We start from the raw sequence: 13810 nt of genomic DNA, 5'->3' as shown, positions 1-13810 counted from the left end.
TTACGGTCGGTCAGTTTTCACCAAGTTACTGCACCCACACAAGGGTCTGACAGACTCAAACATTTAGCAGAAGCTTCACAATGTCTATTGCTTTGGACTGCACTACACTGTACAGGTAATATCATTATATTATATAGTGTTGATCCTGCACAAGTATCAGACAAAAACATACAAATTAACCAGCAATACTCCATACAGTATGTAGTTTGAATAGTCGACTGCAGATTTGCTTTTCTTATGTATGTTTACTAGTTTCCCCCTAGTATCACTGATGAAACCATGAGATTGACAGTGAATGAGGTAAGAAAAGAACAAGACAAAAAAGCCCTGCGAAATAAAACGATCATACACAAAGTTGAGAGAGTAATGGAAAGCAGACACACTGTCAGCTTAACAGATATATTTAGAGGTAATAACTGAATCACTGCATGGACTGCATTATTGACTATTTTGGGATGTGACACAATGTAGGCCTACTCCTAAAAATAATAGAGTGGCAATTTATTAGCATGGGTCATCTGTGGACGTGTGGACAACACATCTATTTCTCTTTCACACAAAGATGACAAACATATCAACACACCGGCACAGACACACGGTCTATATGAGCACACAAACACACACAGCATGAACTCCCAAGAGATGTCTCAAAGTGCGCATCTGATGCAATAGTTAGCAACATCCCTGCAGACTTTACCTCTAGGATTCATTTGCCTGGGCCCCATCAAACCGACAGAGAATTGTGCAAACTCATCTGTGAATGCAGCCAGTTAATCACCTGCAGCTAAGAAGCCAGTCTGTCTTTCCTCAGCATGGTGCGCATGCAAGTGTATTCTTTATACATTTATACATTTATTCTAAACACTGAAAAATCTCCGTCAATCTGACTTAGAGCTGAATCGCAGTCAGAGTTGATAAACTCCCTGAATAAATAGGCCTACATACGACAAAAGCCATGAAGTAGATGCTTTAGATAGATAAAGGCGCCTTTGAGAACTTTTAGTATCAAGTCCACTTTTTTTTTTTTTTTTTCATTTTCCTGAAACGTCTCACTTCTGCTTTCGACAAGATCTGCCGCGACCCTTTTAGAGCATGTGGTGAGGCTGTCGAATTCAGAAATAGCCTCCATGGTCAGTGTACATGTGTGAGAGCAATCGTTCACATTGGGCAGATTACCTTTATAGCTACAGTCTTATCTACATCTCAACAGAACAAGAGCTATACCTTTACCCCAAAAACCAACCCCCAACCTCTAACAGAACAATAAGACCGCTTTAAGACAAGTCACACACCTGAAGTATGTCAACGGGTTTCTGCTAAAGCAGTGGAAAATAGGCTATTACATGTCTATATGTTCATTTCTATTAAATGGACAGTTGCTGGCTAAGTGATTCAATTACGTCAAAATGCACATGATAGTAAAAGCGCAGGTGTGAGTTTACTGGTTTAGATGTTTGTAAAATAATAATTTAAAAAACCGCATCCCTGTAGTCAAAGGTGAATGAGACTGGGGGTCTGAGGAGCTGGAGCTGGTACTGGACAACGATCAGGGGTCAGTTAATGTTACATCTGCAGTGCTCTCACTTATACACAGGGACAGTTTTTATTAAACTTTCTGGACTATTATGTCTTTTGCTTTTCCCGTTAAAAGAATCTCAGTTTATCTGTTTTCTCTTAGTGACAAACAATAGTAGGCAAACGAGTAACCTGTTGCAAAGAACTGCAGTAATCCTTTAATCACTTTATGAATCTGCATCTCAGATAAGAAGTAGGCTAATCTAAACGAAGACTGCCGACTCGCCTGTCATTGTTATCAATGAAATAAAAAGCTAAAACTCAAAAGATGTGTGTTTGGATGTTTTACTGTCTTTAGGGTGCGCCCTGTAGGCGACGCTTTTATTGCAACACCCATATTCCAAAAAAAAAAAAAAAAAAAAGGAATGTAATATTTTTATATTTTTATTAGGAAAAGTAATGTCCTCGGCTGTTTAGTCACTGAGCTCTGCCTCTCCCAGGAGCACGTCAGCGCATTGTCTCCGTGGATCCAAGAGAAAAGTCCATCCATTGTTGCTGCGAACTTTTTAAACTGGGGATTTAAAGCACGTCACGTGCTCAGACGGGGCAGCGGGGCGCTTCACCACAACAGGCAAACTGCAGCAAAAATCCACTGTGGGGAGCAAACTATTCATCCTGAAAGGACAGACGAAGACATTTTGTAGACACTACAATGCCGGTGCACTTTTGGGGAGTTTAGGATCGCTGGGGATTGGGGAACTGTTTTAAAAGAGTCCGAGCAGGAGAGGGGAAAGTCTTGTTTTTCTTTGGGGAATCCACGGGGATTTAGGATAAAGATGTCGCTGAAGAAGTACAGCCAGCGGTCTCTGATGGTTCTGTCTTTACTGGGGGTTCTGTCGGCCATCATGTCTGTTTTATCGGTCATTTTGATTTTCCAGCTCCAGTCCCAGCAGACGGCGGTAAAGGAGTCTCCCCCTACCACCTCCTCCATCATACCCGCCCACGTCTGGGCCGTCTTGACGCCGGTGTCCACGGTGCTCTCTGCCCTGTCCCTCACCCTCAATCTAAGCTCCGCGGTGGTGTGTCTCCTCCACAGCTATGCTTCAACGGAGGTCTGCAGAGGAGAGCAGGACACTGAAAGGTATTTAACTTGCATGTAACGCTGCTCTTCTACCACCTGTTAGAAAACACATTCGACAACCAACCATGGCAGCAGGGACGAGTCTAGGATCAGACCTTTAGGGGGCCTCAGCCCCTAAGGGGAACGTGGCATTTAAACAGAGCCTTATGCCCAGCGGTCAATCAGGTGACTAAACCCTGCTCTCTCTCCTCTAGTCTCCATCACTGTCCTCCTCTCTCCTCTGTGTGTCAACCAAATAGCAAACTTAACATTCAATCACAGATTATATAATGTTATAAAGGCAAAGCTGATCCATAGAGATTTATATTATTCTATTTGAATACTGTGTTGTTATGGGTAATGCAGTCAGGTAGTGTCATTTTGACCTCATTTCTCACCTGAACCAAATTGTTTTCTTTGAAAAAAAAAAAAATCCTACCTAAAACATAAGCTGAATGTCAGACATATTCAACTCCATAATGTTATTGATGTAAGGCAGAGCAAAGCAATACATTCATCCAGTGGCTCCTATTTTCTGGCCACAGTCAAGCACACAACAAAGCTTTGGTATGTGTTTGCTCTTGGTACCCACACAATCATCTAGTTGTTCTCTGCCTTACTCCAGATGATACATTTAAGTGTTTTAAGCTACACTAAAGGAAAATAGTTTCAAAAGTACAAAAGCTCATATGTGTCAGGGTGCAGAAGCTCATGCCACAATGTTGTTGGTCAACCCCCCCCCACCTACCAGCTCATATCAACTCTGTCTAAACAATGGCCTTCCTCTCATTATGCACCCAGCACACGGCCTCTAGCTGGCCCTTTCCCACGTCAGTTTACAAATGCAACAGCATGACCAAAGACCTCCCTGCTAAGGTGACATGCCATGAAAATGCGAGAAATAATGAGCTATACAAAATATCAAGGAACCCCCCCCTCAAAAAAAAAAAAACCTTAACAATAATAAATTGGTACAATGAACTGCAAAAGAAAACTGGCAATATAGACATTTTGTTGCATAAAATCTTCATTTATGTATTTATTTATTTAGCTAAAGTAGCAATGTCTAAATTATAAACATTTCTGATCCATGATCAAATATGTTTCAACAGAGCAGACTGGTTCCTTTTGGATAGCAGAGCTGTGCGACATGTGGCTATTGGACTGTTTTGCCTGGGGGTAACTGTCTATTTGGCAGGTAAGAACAAAAGAGTAAAAAAAATGATATTCTCTCTTTAAGGATATGTTGCCCACTCGGGCAAGAAATTTACTTTTGTCCTGAAACACAGGTTAGAACTGGCCACCTGTTATTGTGCACTAGCACACGTTTGCATGTTTCCCATGTGCATGTGTGTTCTGCTTTTATAATTTGCATGCAGTGCACTTTCTAAAGTCTTGAAGCTTTTAAAAAGAAACTCAGAAAAGAAAAGTGAAAAGTAGTGTCCAAATTAGTGGCATTGCAAGAGATTTTAAATAGCAGGCAAAAACAACGCTGCTACTTTTCATTCTGGGCCATTCGGCGAGTCCTGGAGAACAATGCATTCTTTGAGCAGCTTCCATGACTTAAGTGTTTTTAATGCTGAACCTGGCAGCGCTGTGGTGCTCTGTTCCACTGAGCAGCTTGTACTGGCGCTCACTGGAGGCAGTCACTCCATTGTGATGAGGAGGTGTCGCCCTTATGACCCTACTTCAGCCACAATCAAGAGGCAGCTGAGAAACGGACTGTTCAAGCAACACCGCCAGCTCAGGAAGTCACATCACACCCCAGAGCTGTGCTTCTCTCCCCCTTCTTTTAACACGCCAGACTCCATGGTTCTTTTCCTACAGACAAACATATGACAGCTCAGTTAAGAGATGGTCCTGTATGTGACACTTCAACAACATTAAATAGATCTCTGTCAGTCCAAACTTGAAAGGTTGAGATTTCAGTAGACAATATCTTCCTAAAATCTTGAATAAAATTATACATTCATTTACAGAGCAGCACTATTTTCCTATTAAAAAGCAAACTATTTGTGTGTAAATGTAAATTCTCTGTTTATGTCCCCTGTCTCTTCTATGGCAGCTATGTCCATCTTTATGCTCCTAATATTTGAAGTGGAGACAGGTATTGCCAGTGCTTGTGTCCTCTCTTCAGGGATCCTTATCCTTTTTATTGCTGTAATCCACTCTCTGGTCAAAGCTTCCAATAGTCCTAAGCGCTATCCCAGTGACCACCTTGAAACCCTCTACCAGAACAGACATGGGAGCAGCAACATGCCTGTCTCTCGACCCTGTGAGCTCAAAATTGGAGTTGACAAACCACGGATGCACCGCAGCCAGTCTCACCTCCAACATCAGATCTCCTTCTCTCAGTGTGGCACCCCGAGACAGAGAGAGCAATACCAGCCAGAGCAGTACTCTCCTGCTACAGGTTCACAGGGCCATACTAGTGATAAAGATGGCTACAGCAGTGGTGGCAGCTTTCCCCGTATGCACAGGACCCTATCTACCGAGTCTGGTTTACTGCAGGCCCAGATTAAACCCTGGAATGGGGTCAACAATGAGATGAGGAGTGTCCTTGCACGCAAGTCAGTGATTTCTGCCAAAGACTCTACTCTTGTGTGACAAAAAGGAAGCTGCGGTTTTAGACACTGATGACCTTAAAGTATGTCAAGAGAAGACTGCTAACACAAGTGTGATCTCAAATGTAGAACTGTCAGTTTGCATTATTTTACATTCAGCATGATTATCCTGACTGATAACTTGGGACTTAGACTGAAAAACATGATTTCCCTGTTAAGATTATAAACTATTTTTCATTTGATGAAAAACAGAACGAGGAAAACTTTTGTATAAATGGGGGTGTTTTGTATGAATGAACTTAATTTGAATCTTATTATAAACACATCAGTGTTGCCCAAGTATTCACTTGGGAGATCCATAACTTTCATTGTAATTTTGTAAATAATTTATTCCACTGTATATGGCAGCTTTTGCCGAATATTTGTGCACATTGTGCAAATTGTGCAAGCTGATGTGCATTGTTTAAAATTCACTGTTGATTCCAGAAAATATGAATCCATTTATATGTAGAATGATTTTAGACACTTCAGAAATATATTACACAAACATTAAAAGGTTCACTAAGTATGCATTTAACACATTTCTAACTGGTTGACAGAAGATCTTTTTACAGAATACCTGTGTGACTATGTCATATCCTGAAGAACTACTAACCTTAGACACCTCTTTTCAGAGGTTATGAGGAAGTGGATGGGGCATGTGGAGTAGAAACAAGGGTACTGGGAGAAGGGGTCACATCATGTAAGCTGCATGCAGTTTTGAGTAGGAAAAAAAAAACAACACAAATATAACAGAAATCATGATGCTCCCATTAACTACAAAGAGTGCAGAACAAGCCCAGTAAATAGTTTGAAGTTACTGGGAGAATACACTGCCAAAAATAAGTTGTATTAAAGTAGCTGATGTCCCAAAATACTAAATAAAAATAATCAATGACTGAACAAATAAACAAAAAAAGGTTATGCATTAGGAAAGGTATGGTGTTGAGCAAAGAATGAATATGAACAGAATGAAACTTTGAAGCCAATGGCGATGCAAGGTAGAATTGACTTAGCTAACAGCTGCAGAGAAGTAACTTTGCTGCTTGACAGATGTCAGTCCACATCTAAATTTGCCCATTTTGTTGTGTTTAAGGAAGTCGTTTTGAAAATGTAAAGGAAATAGGCATCACTTCCAACACAGAGCAAAAGGGGGAAGACAAGAGACATAGAACTATCTGCACAGATGAATAATAATATTTTTAATGAAAAGGAAAAAAACATGGATGGACTGTTTACAGCCATTGTATGGATGTTAGTGTAACATTATTCTCTCAATATCATTTTGCCCATCCCGTGTTTTCTGCTGCCTCCTACCTGCGTCCTTGAGAGTTGCTAATCTGTTCCTTCATGCTGATGGCTTGTCGGAGGAGGCTGTCGATATTTTTAAAATACATGCTGCTGTTTGCCATGCTCTTCACAGCACTGCAAAAACCAGTAGATAAGTGAATGTGTCGCAGGATAGGGGCCACTGAGATTCTGGAAACATGCCTGTCTGCGCAGCATCTCACCTGCATGCATACTCTACAGTATAGATGGCTCCTTGACTCTGCTCCTCCCAGCTCTGCATATCTGTCTGAGAAAGAGTTATCACCATTTAAAACCCCAACAGCATAAGGAGCACAGCCTCAATACACTTGCATGTGTGCTGTTCTTACTATGACAAGTCCGAATATCTGCTGTGTGAATATCTTAAAGCATCATCTCATCACGCCATCAAATTAATTAGTCTCGATGCTGTAGTTGGCATATTGGGAACAATCTTTTGATTCAAGTTGCATTCTTCAGTTTGTTTCGGGTAGTGAATGTACTTGTGATTTCTTTGGTGTTGTCTGTCAACAGGCTAAACTACCTTATGTTGCACCAGTTCAGGCAGCGACCTCCTGACGTGTTCCTGCAGTCTGTAGAGAGCCACCGACGGCTCGTTAGCCAGGACGTACATGCTCTCCGTGAATTTGTCAGTCACTGGAAGACAGTTACAGGCACACGGTGAAAATACTGAGCCGGTGTTACAACAAGCTTTAAAAGCTGGGAAATAAAAGGCAACCACCGAGAGGGAGACACGGACTACTGGCATTAACGTAGCGGCTAGGGTCAGCTAACAGCGACTAGCTGAGCTGCGTCGTTGCTACGTAACAATGAGGTGCGTTACGTGCTTTATTTATTTCTTGTTTACCTCGTCTGACTTTCAGTTGCATCTCCTGGTCCTCCATAATGCAAAGCGGTTATTACAAACAAACAAACAGCAACAACACCGCAGCTCTAAGGAGACGTGTGTCAGCTGATTCCTGCTTCTTCCGTATTTTGTTGTCATGTGCCACACGATAATATTCCGGGCAGAAATAACGATTGTGGAAAAAAAAAATTTTTTTTTTCTTCAAAGAGTAAATGCTGTGATACCAGGTTACACGGGTGGACTCAAGTGTGTTTTGGTTGCTTTTGTTAACAGTGATAGCCTGATTAAGTAACGTTAGCTAACCCACTGAGCGATGAGAAGCGTGGTCTATAAGCAAGATCCATCGCGTGATCTGAAATAATTCACTTTCAGTTTTCCAAAGGAAGTTAGCGCACATTAGACTGTGAGGCTGGTTGCGGTGAGTGTGGAACTACTTTCTTTTAATGCCGGTGCCACAATATTTAATATTTAACGTCTTGTTTTTATTGCAGTGATCATGGACGTTGACGATGAGATTGCAGATGGACAAAATTACCAGACTCTTACCGCTAATGCTTGTCCCCCGGAGTCCAGAGATGAGAGGTTCAACGGTATCGGTGCCCTCAATATGTTATCGCTTCAATTCAACTTTCCCATCTGGGATCAATTTCCTGACACATATGATCTTTTTTTCGGTGTAATATATATTCACCTGATGATTTTATACTATTAATTAATTGATCAGTGAATGTGTTATTTCAACTGACATGGTTGTGGTTCATTTGGCTGGGCTGGTGTCTCCAGAGATCATGGATGTGGATGAAGACGGATTGTTCAAACACTCCACCACTTTGACCAACAAGCAGCGTGGGAATGAGGTTACAGTACGCCCAGCAACGTTAGACTGTAAGTAATGGCAAAGGGCTAACAAAATTGTGCGTTAGACGAATCATGTGATGTTCATCGTCTCTACAAATATGAAGTTATTTAGACTTTATTTCCATCAGCGCTGTCCATTCACCAGCTGGCAGCTCAGGGCGAGGTTTCACAAGTGGCTGCACACCTGAGTAAAGGTGAAGAATCTAAATCTCCTCTCATCCACCAAGGACCATAACACAATATAATTTTTATTATTATTAAAGTCTGTTCATGACCTGTTTGATTTGCAGACAGTTCACTGCTCAGCAAACAGGATGAACGGGGTTTTACTCCTCTCATGTGGGCAGCAGCATTTGGAGAGAAAGCTGTGGTGGATTTTCTCCTGGAAAAGGTTAGGAGCAAGAGATTGTTGTCCATCATGGCACATCTTTAAGGCAAAACACACTGTCCCACTGATGTATATGGGATCTGTGTTTTAGGGTGCAGATCCCAAAACAATCGCAAGAGAACGAGAAAGTGCCCTGACACTGGCCAGCTCTGGTGGCTATGTGGACATTGTTGAGTCTCTTCTCAAACATGGAGTAGACATTAACACTTATGACTGGGTATAACTTTGCACATTATCACAAATCTACAAGATGTGTGGCAATCCAAAGCACATTACTACAATAGTCAAAAGTGTTAAATATCTTGTTTTTAATAAACACTTGTATTTTCATCTCAGAATGGTGGAACTCCTCTTCTTTATGCTGTACGAGGAAACCACATCAAGTGTGTAGAGGCACTTTTAGGTACATTGCATGTTTATATGTCTTGAAAATTAAATTCAGGAAAATTCAGTTTGGGTGATTTACTAATTTGAATACTCTCTTCCAGCCAGAGGAGCAGACATGACCATTGAATCAGACTCTGGGTACAGTCCAATGGCCTTAGCTGTTGCACTTGGACACAAAAAGAGTATGTATTTACCTCCAGTACTTGACTAATATGTTTTTCTTTTTACAAGAGGCTACTCCATTTTGTACTGAAATTAACATTTTCATTCCATTTTTCCCTAGTTCAGAAAGTGCTGGAGGACCATATTCTGAAGCTCTACAAGCCTTCATGACACTTGTTAAAATGAATAATTGAAAGTGACACTGACACATCTGCAACCAGTTACCTCTGGTGGGTATGAGATGATTAAGACCTTGGTCACAATTACAAGTCACTGTAATAGATAATACAAATTCAGAGACATTTACACTGAGCAAACACCATTTATTAATTTATAAACTGTTTATTCCATTTGTATGTAGTGCCCTGTATGCAGCAGAATTCTTTTGTATGGCTGAAGGACAGAAAGGACTGTAAACAAGTTTTAATAAAAATGTATTTTTCTACTCTGTGTTCCACTAGAATTGCATTTCAGCTCAAAGGCACAATATGGGTTGATTACAAGTGCTCTTATAATAACAATAAACTCAGTAATTCTGCAATTACACCTCATATTCGGTGTCCATGTTGAGCCTTTTGTGTGATGAAGATTGAGACTGTATGACAGATCTCTGAATGCGACACTACCAAAAAAGGCCACATTCATGTCAGTTCATGAGGTGGCAGCACAGATGACATGTTTCCCAAGTGCCACCACACCATCCTGTGTCCTGTACTTTATACAAAGGTCATTTCCTCTCTCATGAGAGAAATTAAAAAATATCATCATGAGGTTTTTTCCCCCAGGATGTCCAAGGAATAAACAATTATTCTCCCAAAAAAGTCAGCGCTATTCTCAAACACTATTTTAACTTTGTCCACGGCAGGGGCCTCCGGTATGGGAAAGCTGTGGGTGTGGAGTTAAGAACAAGATAAGCATAGTAATCATGAAAAGCATGTCCAGGAAAATATTGTCTGATACTTATTATGAACCATCTAGCAATAGGGAAACACTGCACTTCTAGACTGACAAGGACAGCCTGAGCTGCTGTGATGACCTTGGTGAAGACTGACTGCTATTTTTCTGAATGTATTAAAACTACCTAATTTAGTGCCACCTTAAAACATCGTGCTGAAAAAACTATATTTGTCTCATACAAAAATCTTGTTCAGACTAAAGGTTATTTATGGAACATCTGGTATATGCTTGTCAACAATGAATACATGCATAATTAAAACTCAAGTGCAACATGTATCCACTCTAGGTATTAAAATAAAAGGAGCCTGAAAAGTTTCCTAAATAACCAATCTAATATCCTCCGAAAAAAAAAAAAAACAGAATGAAGGATATTTGTAGAGAGTTGCTGTCTTCTGGGTAAAAATGGCTAATCACTGTAATGTCTCCATCTTTTGGGCAACCTGCAGAATGTACAAGAAAATCAATTACCTTACACTGTCACAGCTAAAGGCTTGTCTGCTAGGGAAAAATTAAAATGAGAAGATGATGTATAGCCACATCAGGAAACCATTTGTAATGAGTCTTACACTTGGTAATTTCTGTGTTTTACCTTCCAGTCTGCATGTTTTTGCTGAGAAGCCTCCCTGGAACTGGATCTTTAACTCTGACACCTCAACTGGCTGGGGGAACTCCAGGGACACCCACTGATATTCACCCTGAAAACATATGATACAGATGATCATTCATTGTTACATTTACTATATAACAGGAGCCTGTGTTTTTTTTTTTTCTTATTTGCTCACTATACAGTGCGAAAAGTAACAATAGGCAACATTTAGTTTTCTTAGTGTTCTTTTGTATTATGCTATGAGAAAGTCTTCAGGCTCCTTCACATTGTGCAACACAGAATTGTAGTTAAAAAAAAACAGAAAAACAAATTACACTCAATATTAATGACAAAATAAGACAAAATGTATTAAACATATTAAAATGAAAACTCAAGACCGCTCTTTTACAAAGGTATGCAGATCCTTAATCCACTACTTTGTAGATGCCCCTTTGGCAGCAATTACAGCTTTCAGGATTTTGGTAAATCTCTCTACCCTCCGCTCAAACTCCATCAGACTGGATTGAATAGACAATGAACCTCCATTTTCAGGTCTCACCACAGGTCTCTTTAGGGTTTAAGTCTGAAATTTCGCTCAGCCACTCAAGGACTTAGACACTTGTTTTGAAGTCACTGCAGAACTGTCTTGACTCTATGCTTTATGTCACTAAAGGTGGTAAGGTGCTGGAAGACTGTTACACCAGCTTCAGGTCAGACACTTTATGGAAGAACTTTTCCCCCCAACAACCTCTCTCTATTTGTTTGCATTCATCCTCAGTTCAGATTTGAACAGTGTCCCTGCTCCTGCCACCGACGAGCACCCACATGCTGCTACTACAGTGCTTCACTGTAAGCAGGTGGTGATGATACTTGGAGGAAGGATTCAGTTTTTATCTCATCAAACTCATATTTTCCCCCATGCTCTGCTTCAAAAATGTAGTTTAAGTTCAAGTGATAAGTCATATACATTTTATTCAGGAGTGGCCTCTGTCTAGAGTCTGAATGATGGAAGTGATGCATTTGCAAAAATGTCATCTTCACTTTGTTCTTATCGATAATTGAGTGCACACTGAAGGGCAAAAACAGCAATATTTTCTATTTAAAATGAAACCTGTAACAGTATAATTGGCAAAGAGTGAAGTGGTCTGGATACTTAAACACTTCACTAGTCTCTGATAATGCAATTCACAAAAAAGAAGCTTCAAAAAATGAAAACAAATTGTGGATCATGGTGAAACATTTAGGTTCATCTAATAAAATATTTCTGTTTTTCTTTCTTTCTGTGTGAGTATTATACTGTACTATAATATGCAAATAATATACTATGTGAATCGCAGTGTAGTAAAAATTGTATGCAGTGTAAAAAGGGGGACAAAGCTGTATTTTACCTGGTCTGAGTTCCAGCATGTCTCTTCATTGCAGTCAAACATGTACTTCTTTCCATACTGCTTCACATCTCTGTTTAGGACTGAACTCACCCTGAAACGGACGAGACAAAACACCGCAGCTGTCAGTTCACACGCCAGTTAGTTAACAGGGAGGTAAAACATGCGACAGTCACATGTCGTAATGTCGTAATAACGAATGACTGAAAGACGCTGAGACCTAATTCTTCCTAATAATAACTTATTTGTTGTCATGAATAAACCTGATGTAAAGGCATCTGTTCTGTACCTGCTCTGTGTTTCACTGCAAATCACCGAGATAGCCATATTGATTTTTTTTTTCATTGCAAATTGCCGTCAAGCGATGAGGCCATGCGGTATTTGTTACGACAGTGACGTGCATGGGGAGCTGTTTTTCTTTCCGCCACTAGGTGGAAAGCACGCACCGTGATAAATGTAAAAGGAGGGCTCAGGTGTTTAAACTGAGGGTTAAGTCATCTTTATATATGCCCCACGGCGTGGAATCAATAGTTCATTGAGAAGATAACACATGAAACTTTAACTAACGTTACTCTTTCTAACCTGTTTGCCCAGTAGTGCGGCTAGTAAAGTGCTTAAACCGAAGGTCAGGGAGACCAGAGTCGATTTGGCAGAGAGGACTACAGACACTGGGCCCCCTGAAGGTCAATCGATCAGTTAACCAATCATTTCAAATGGAGCATACAGAGAAGCAGAAGAAACGCAGCCTACACCCCTCAGATAAAACTCTGCTCTCAATGTTTCTGTTGACTCACCGCGGATTGGATCACCCTATAAAATAATCTGCGTCTGCATTAGCTTTACTGCTTTTATCAGACAGTATAAAACTCTCACACCCTGGTAAGTATAACACAGCAGAGAATGGCATGTGTGTACTTGTACTTCTATCTTTGTGAGTACCATTTTGAGCATTTTCAAAGTGAGGCCATTTTTTCCGGTCCTCACTTGTTCACAATCCTGTTTGAGAGTTAATTGTTAGTTTTAGGGTTAGAATTAGGTTAGGGTAAAGGTACGGGTCTAGGAAAGGCATTATGTCTAATGGTGTCCTAATAAAGATAGAAATACGAGTTTGTGTGTGTGTAAAAAGAAAGAGCCTTTTTTGGCACATGGCTCATTGCAGATGGAGAACTCCTGCTGAGGTTTTGTCACAGTGCCCCCTCACTGCAGATAATCAATAGGTCTGAAATACAAAACCTGATGAAACCCAGCCTCTGTGAAAATTGCGCAGGGCAGTGGGGAGGATGCCTGGATTGTAGGATTTGGACACACACACCCTCACCACTTCCCTAGTCAGCTCTGTGCTCACACACACTTGGACTTTGCAAGCCTTGCACTTATGTTACAGCATTGGTTTATTCAGAAGGTTTTCCAAGTTTTTGTGATTGAGTACAAGTTCTGATTAAATGATGCAGTAATAATTATACTCTGTCAGTAAATGGCCATGAAATATATTTGTATATGCAGTGTATATTTGTAGAACTCTTAATCAGAATTGCTGCCCAACAATTTATTTGGCATGTGCTCATATATTTGCTTGTCAAAACAAATTTTCTACCTGTCCAGGGTGTACCCCTGCCTTTCACCCGAGAGAGAGCTGGGATAGGCTCCAGCAGATCTCCGTGACCCTGGCTTTC

General features: G+C 40.6%; 4 protein-coding genes across 11 annotated transcripts; 2 read left to right on the top strand and 2 right to left on the bottom strand.

Moving 5' to 3' along the window:
• Positions 1-1945: 1945 nt before the first annotated feature.
• borcs8 (BLOC-1 related complex subunit 8) lies at positions 1946-7585 on the bottom strand. Of its 2 annotated transcripts, XM_026304844.2 has the most exons (6): positions 7415-7580; positions 7091-7203; positions 6750-6814; positions 6556-6663; positions 5855-5946; positions 1946-4456 (listed from the first exon to the last, which is right to left on the bottom strand). In XM_026304844.2, the coding sequence occupies exons 1-5, from the start codon at positions 7449-7451 to the stop codon at positions 5877-5879; spliced, it is 393 nt and encodes a 130-aa protein (XP_026160629.1). In that variant the 5' UTR covers positions 7452-7580; the 3' UTR covers positions 1946-4456; positions 5855-5876. The 2 variants fall into 2 exon arrangements, with proteins under 2 accessions (XP_026160629.1, XP_026160630.1); XM_026304845.2 differs by lacking the exon at positions 1946-4456 and having other exon boundaries at positions 5854-5946; positions 7415-7585.
• On the top strand, positions 2330-5891 carry tmem221 (transmembrane protein 221). Its single transcript, XM_026304834.2, has 3 exons — positions 2330-2656; positions 3748-3833; positions 4701-5891. The coding sequence occupies exons 1-3, from the start codon at positions 2352-2354 to the stop codon at positions 5240-5242; spliced, it is 933 nt and encodes a 310-aa protein (XP_026160619.1). The 5' UTR covers positions 2330-2351; the 3' UTR covers positions 5243-5891.
• rfxank (regulatory factor X-associated ankyrin-containing protein) lies at positions 7478-9659 on the top strand. Of its 7 annotated transcripts, none has more exons than XM_026304835.2 (9): positions 7486-7832; positions 7906-8088; positions 8198-8299; positions 8401-8466; positions 8563-8663; positions 8752-8877; positions 8997-9063; positions 9149-9229; positions 9336-9659. In XM_026304835.2, exons 2-9 carry the CDS (start codon positions 7911-7913, stop codon positions 9401-9403), a joined length of 789 nt encoding a protein of 262 aa, XP_026160620.1. In that variant the 5' UTR covers positions 7486-7832; positions 7906-7910; the 3' UTR covers positions 9404-9659. The 7 variants fall into 7 exon arrangements, with proteins under 7 accessions (XP_026160625.1, XP_026160620.1, XP_026160622.1 ...); XM_026304837.2 differs by having other exon boundaries at positions 7487-7832; positions 7906-8010; XM_026304838.2 differs by having other exon boundaries at positions 7493-7832; positions 7906-8004.
• On the bottom strand, positions 9512-12528 carry nr2c2ap (nuclear receptor 2C2-associated protein). Its single transcript, XM_026304842.1, has 5 exons — positions 12427-12528; positions 12141-12231; positions 10756-10861; positions 10539-10606; positions 9512-10096 (listed from the first exon to the last, which is right to left on the bottom strand). Exons 1-5 carry the CDS (start codon positions 12480-12482, stop codon positions 9974-9976), a joined length of 444 nt encoding a protein of 147 aa, XP_026160627.1. The 5' UTR covers positions 12483-12528; the 3' UTR covers positions 9512-9973.
• Positions 12529-13810: the final 1282 nt, after the last annotated feature.

This window comes from Mastacembelus armatus, chromosome 4 (assembly GCF_900324485.2).
Source record: "Mastacembelus armatus chromosome 4, fMasArm1.2, whole genome shotgun sequence".
NCBI classification, from domain to species: Eukaryota; Metazoa; Chordata; class Actinopteri; order Synbranchiformes; family Mastacembelidae; genus Mastacembelus; species Mastacembelus armatus.
Note: the sequence above shows the minus strand (reverse complement) of the source record. Positions and strands in the feature narration are given on the sequence as shown.

Coding starts and splice junctions, on each gene's coding strand:
- tmem221 (XM_026304834.2), top strand. CDS start 2,352: ATGTCGCTGAAGAAGTACAGCCAGCGGTCTCTGATGGTTCTGTCTTTA. Junction 2,657..3,747: donor GGAGAGCAGGACACTGAAAG/GTATTTAACTTG, acceptor ATGTTTCAACAG/AGCAGACTGGTTCCTTTTGG. Junction 3,834..4,700: donor GGTAACTGTCTATTTGGCAG/GTAAGAACAAAA, acceptor CTTCTATGGCAG/CTATGTCCATCTTTATGCTC.
- borcs8 (XM_026304845.2), bottom strand. CDS start 7,451: ATGGAGGACCAGGAGATGCAACTGAAAGTCAGACGAG. Junction 6,815..7,090: donor CTGAACTGGTGCAACATAAG/GTAGTTTAGCCT, acceptor ACTCTTTCTCAG/ACAGATATGCAGAGCTGGGA. Junction 5,947..6,555: donor AGCAACTCTCAAGGACGCAG/GTAGGAGGCAGC, acceptor AACTGCATGCAG/CTTACATGATGTGACCCCTT.
- rfxank (XM_026304835.2), top strand. CDS start 7,911: ATGGACGTTGACGATGAGATTGCAGATGGACAAAATTACCAGACTCTT. Junction 8,089..8,197: donor CACATATGATCTTTTTTTCG/GTGTAATATATA, acceptor TGGTGTCTCCAG/AGATCATGGATGTGGATGAA. Junction 8,467..8,562: donor GGCTGCACACCTGAGTAAAG/GTGAAGAATCTA, acceptor TTTGATTTGCAG/ACAGTTCACTGCTCAGCAAA.
- nr2c2ap (XM_026304842.1), bottom strand. CDS start 12,482: ATGAAAAAAAAAATCAATATGGCTATCTCGGTGATTTGCAGTGAAACA. Junction 12,232..12,426: donor TGCAGTGAAACACAGAGCAG/GTACAGAACAGA, acceptor CGTCCGTTTCAG/GGTGAGTTCAGTCCTAAACA. Junction 10,607..10,755: donor AAAAACATGCAGACTGGAAG/GTAAAACACAGA, acceptor TACATTCTGCAG/GTTGCCCAAAAGATGGAGAC.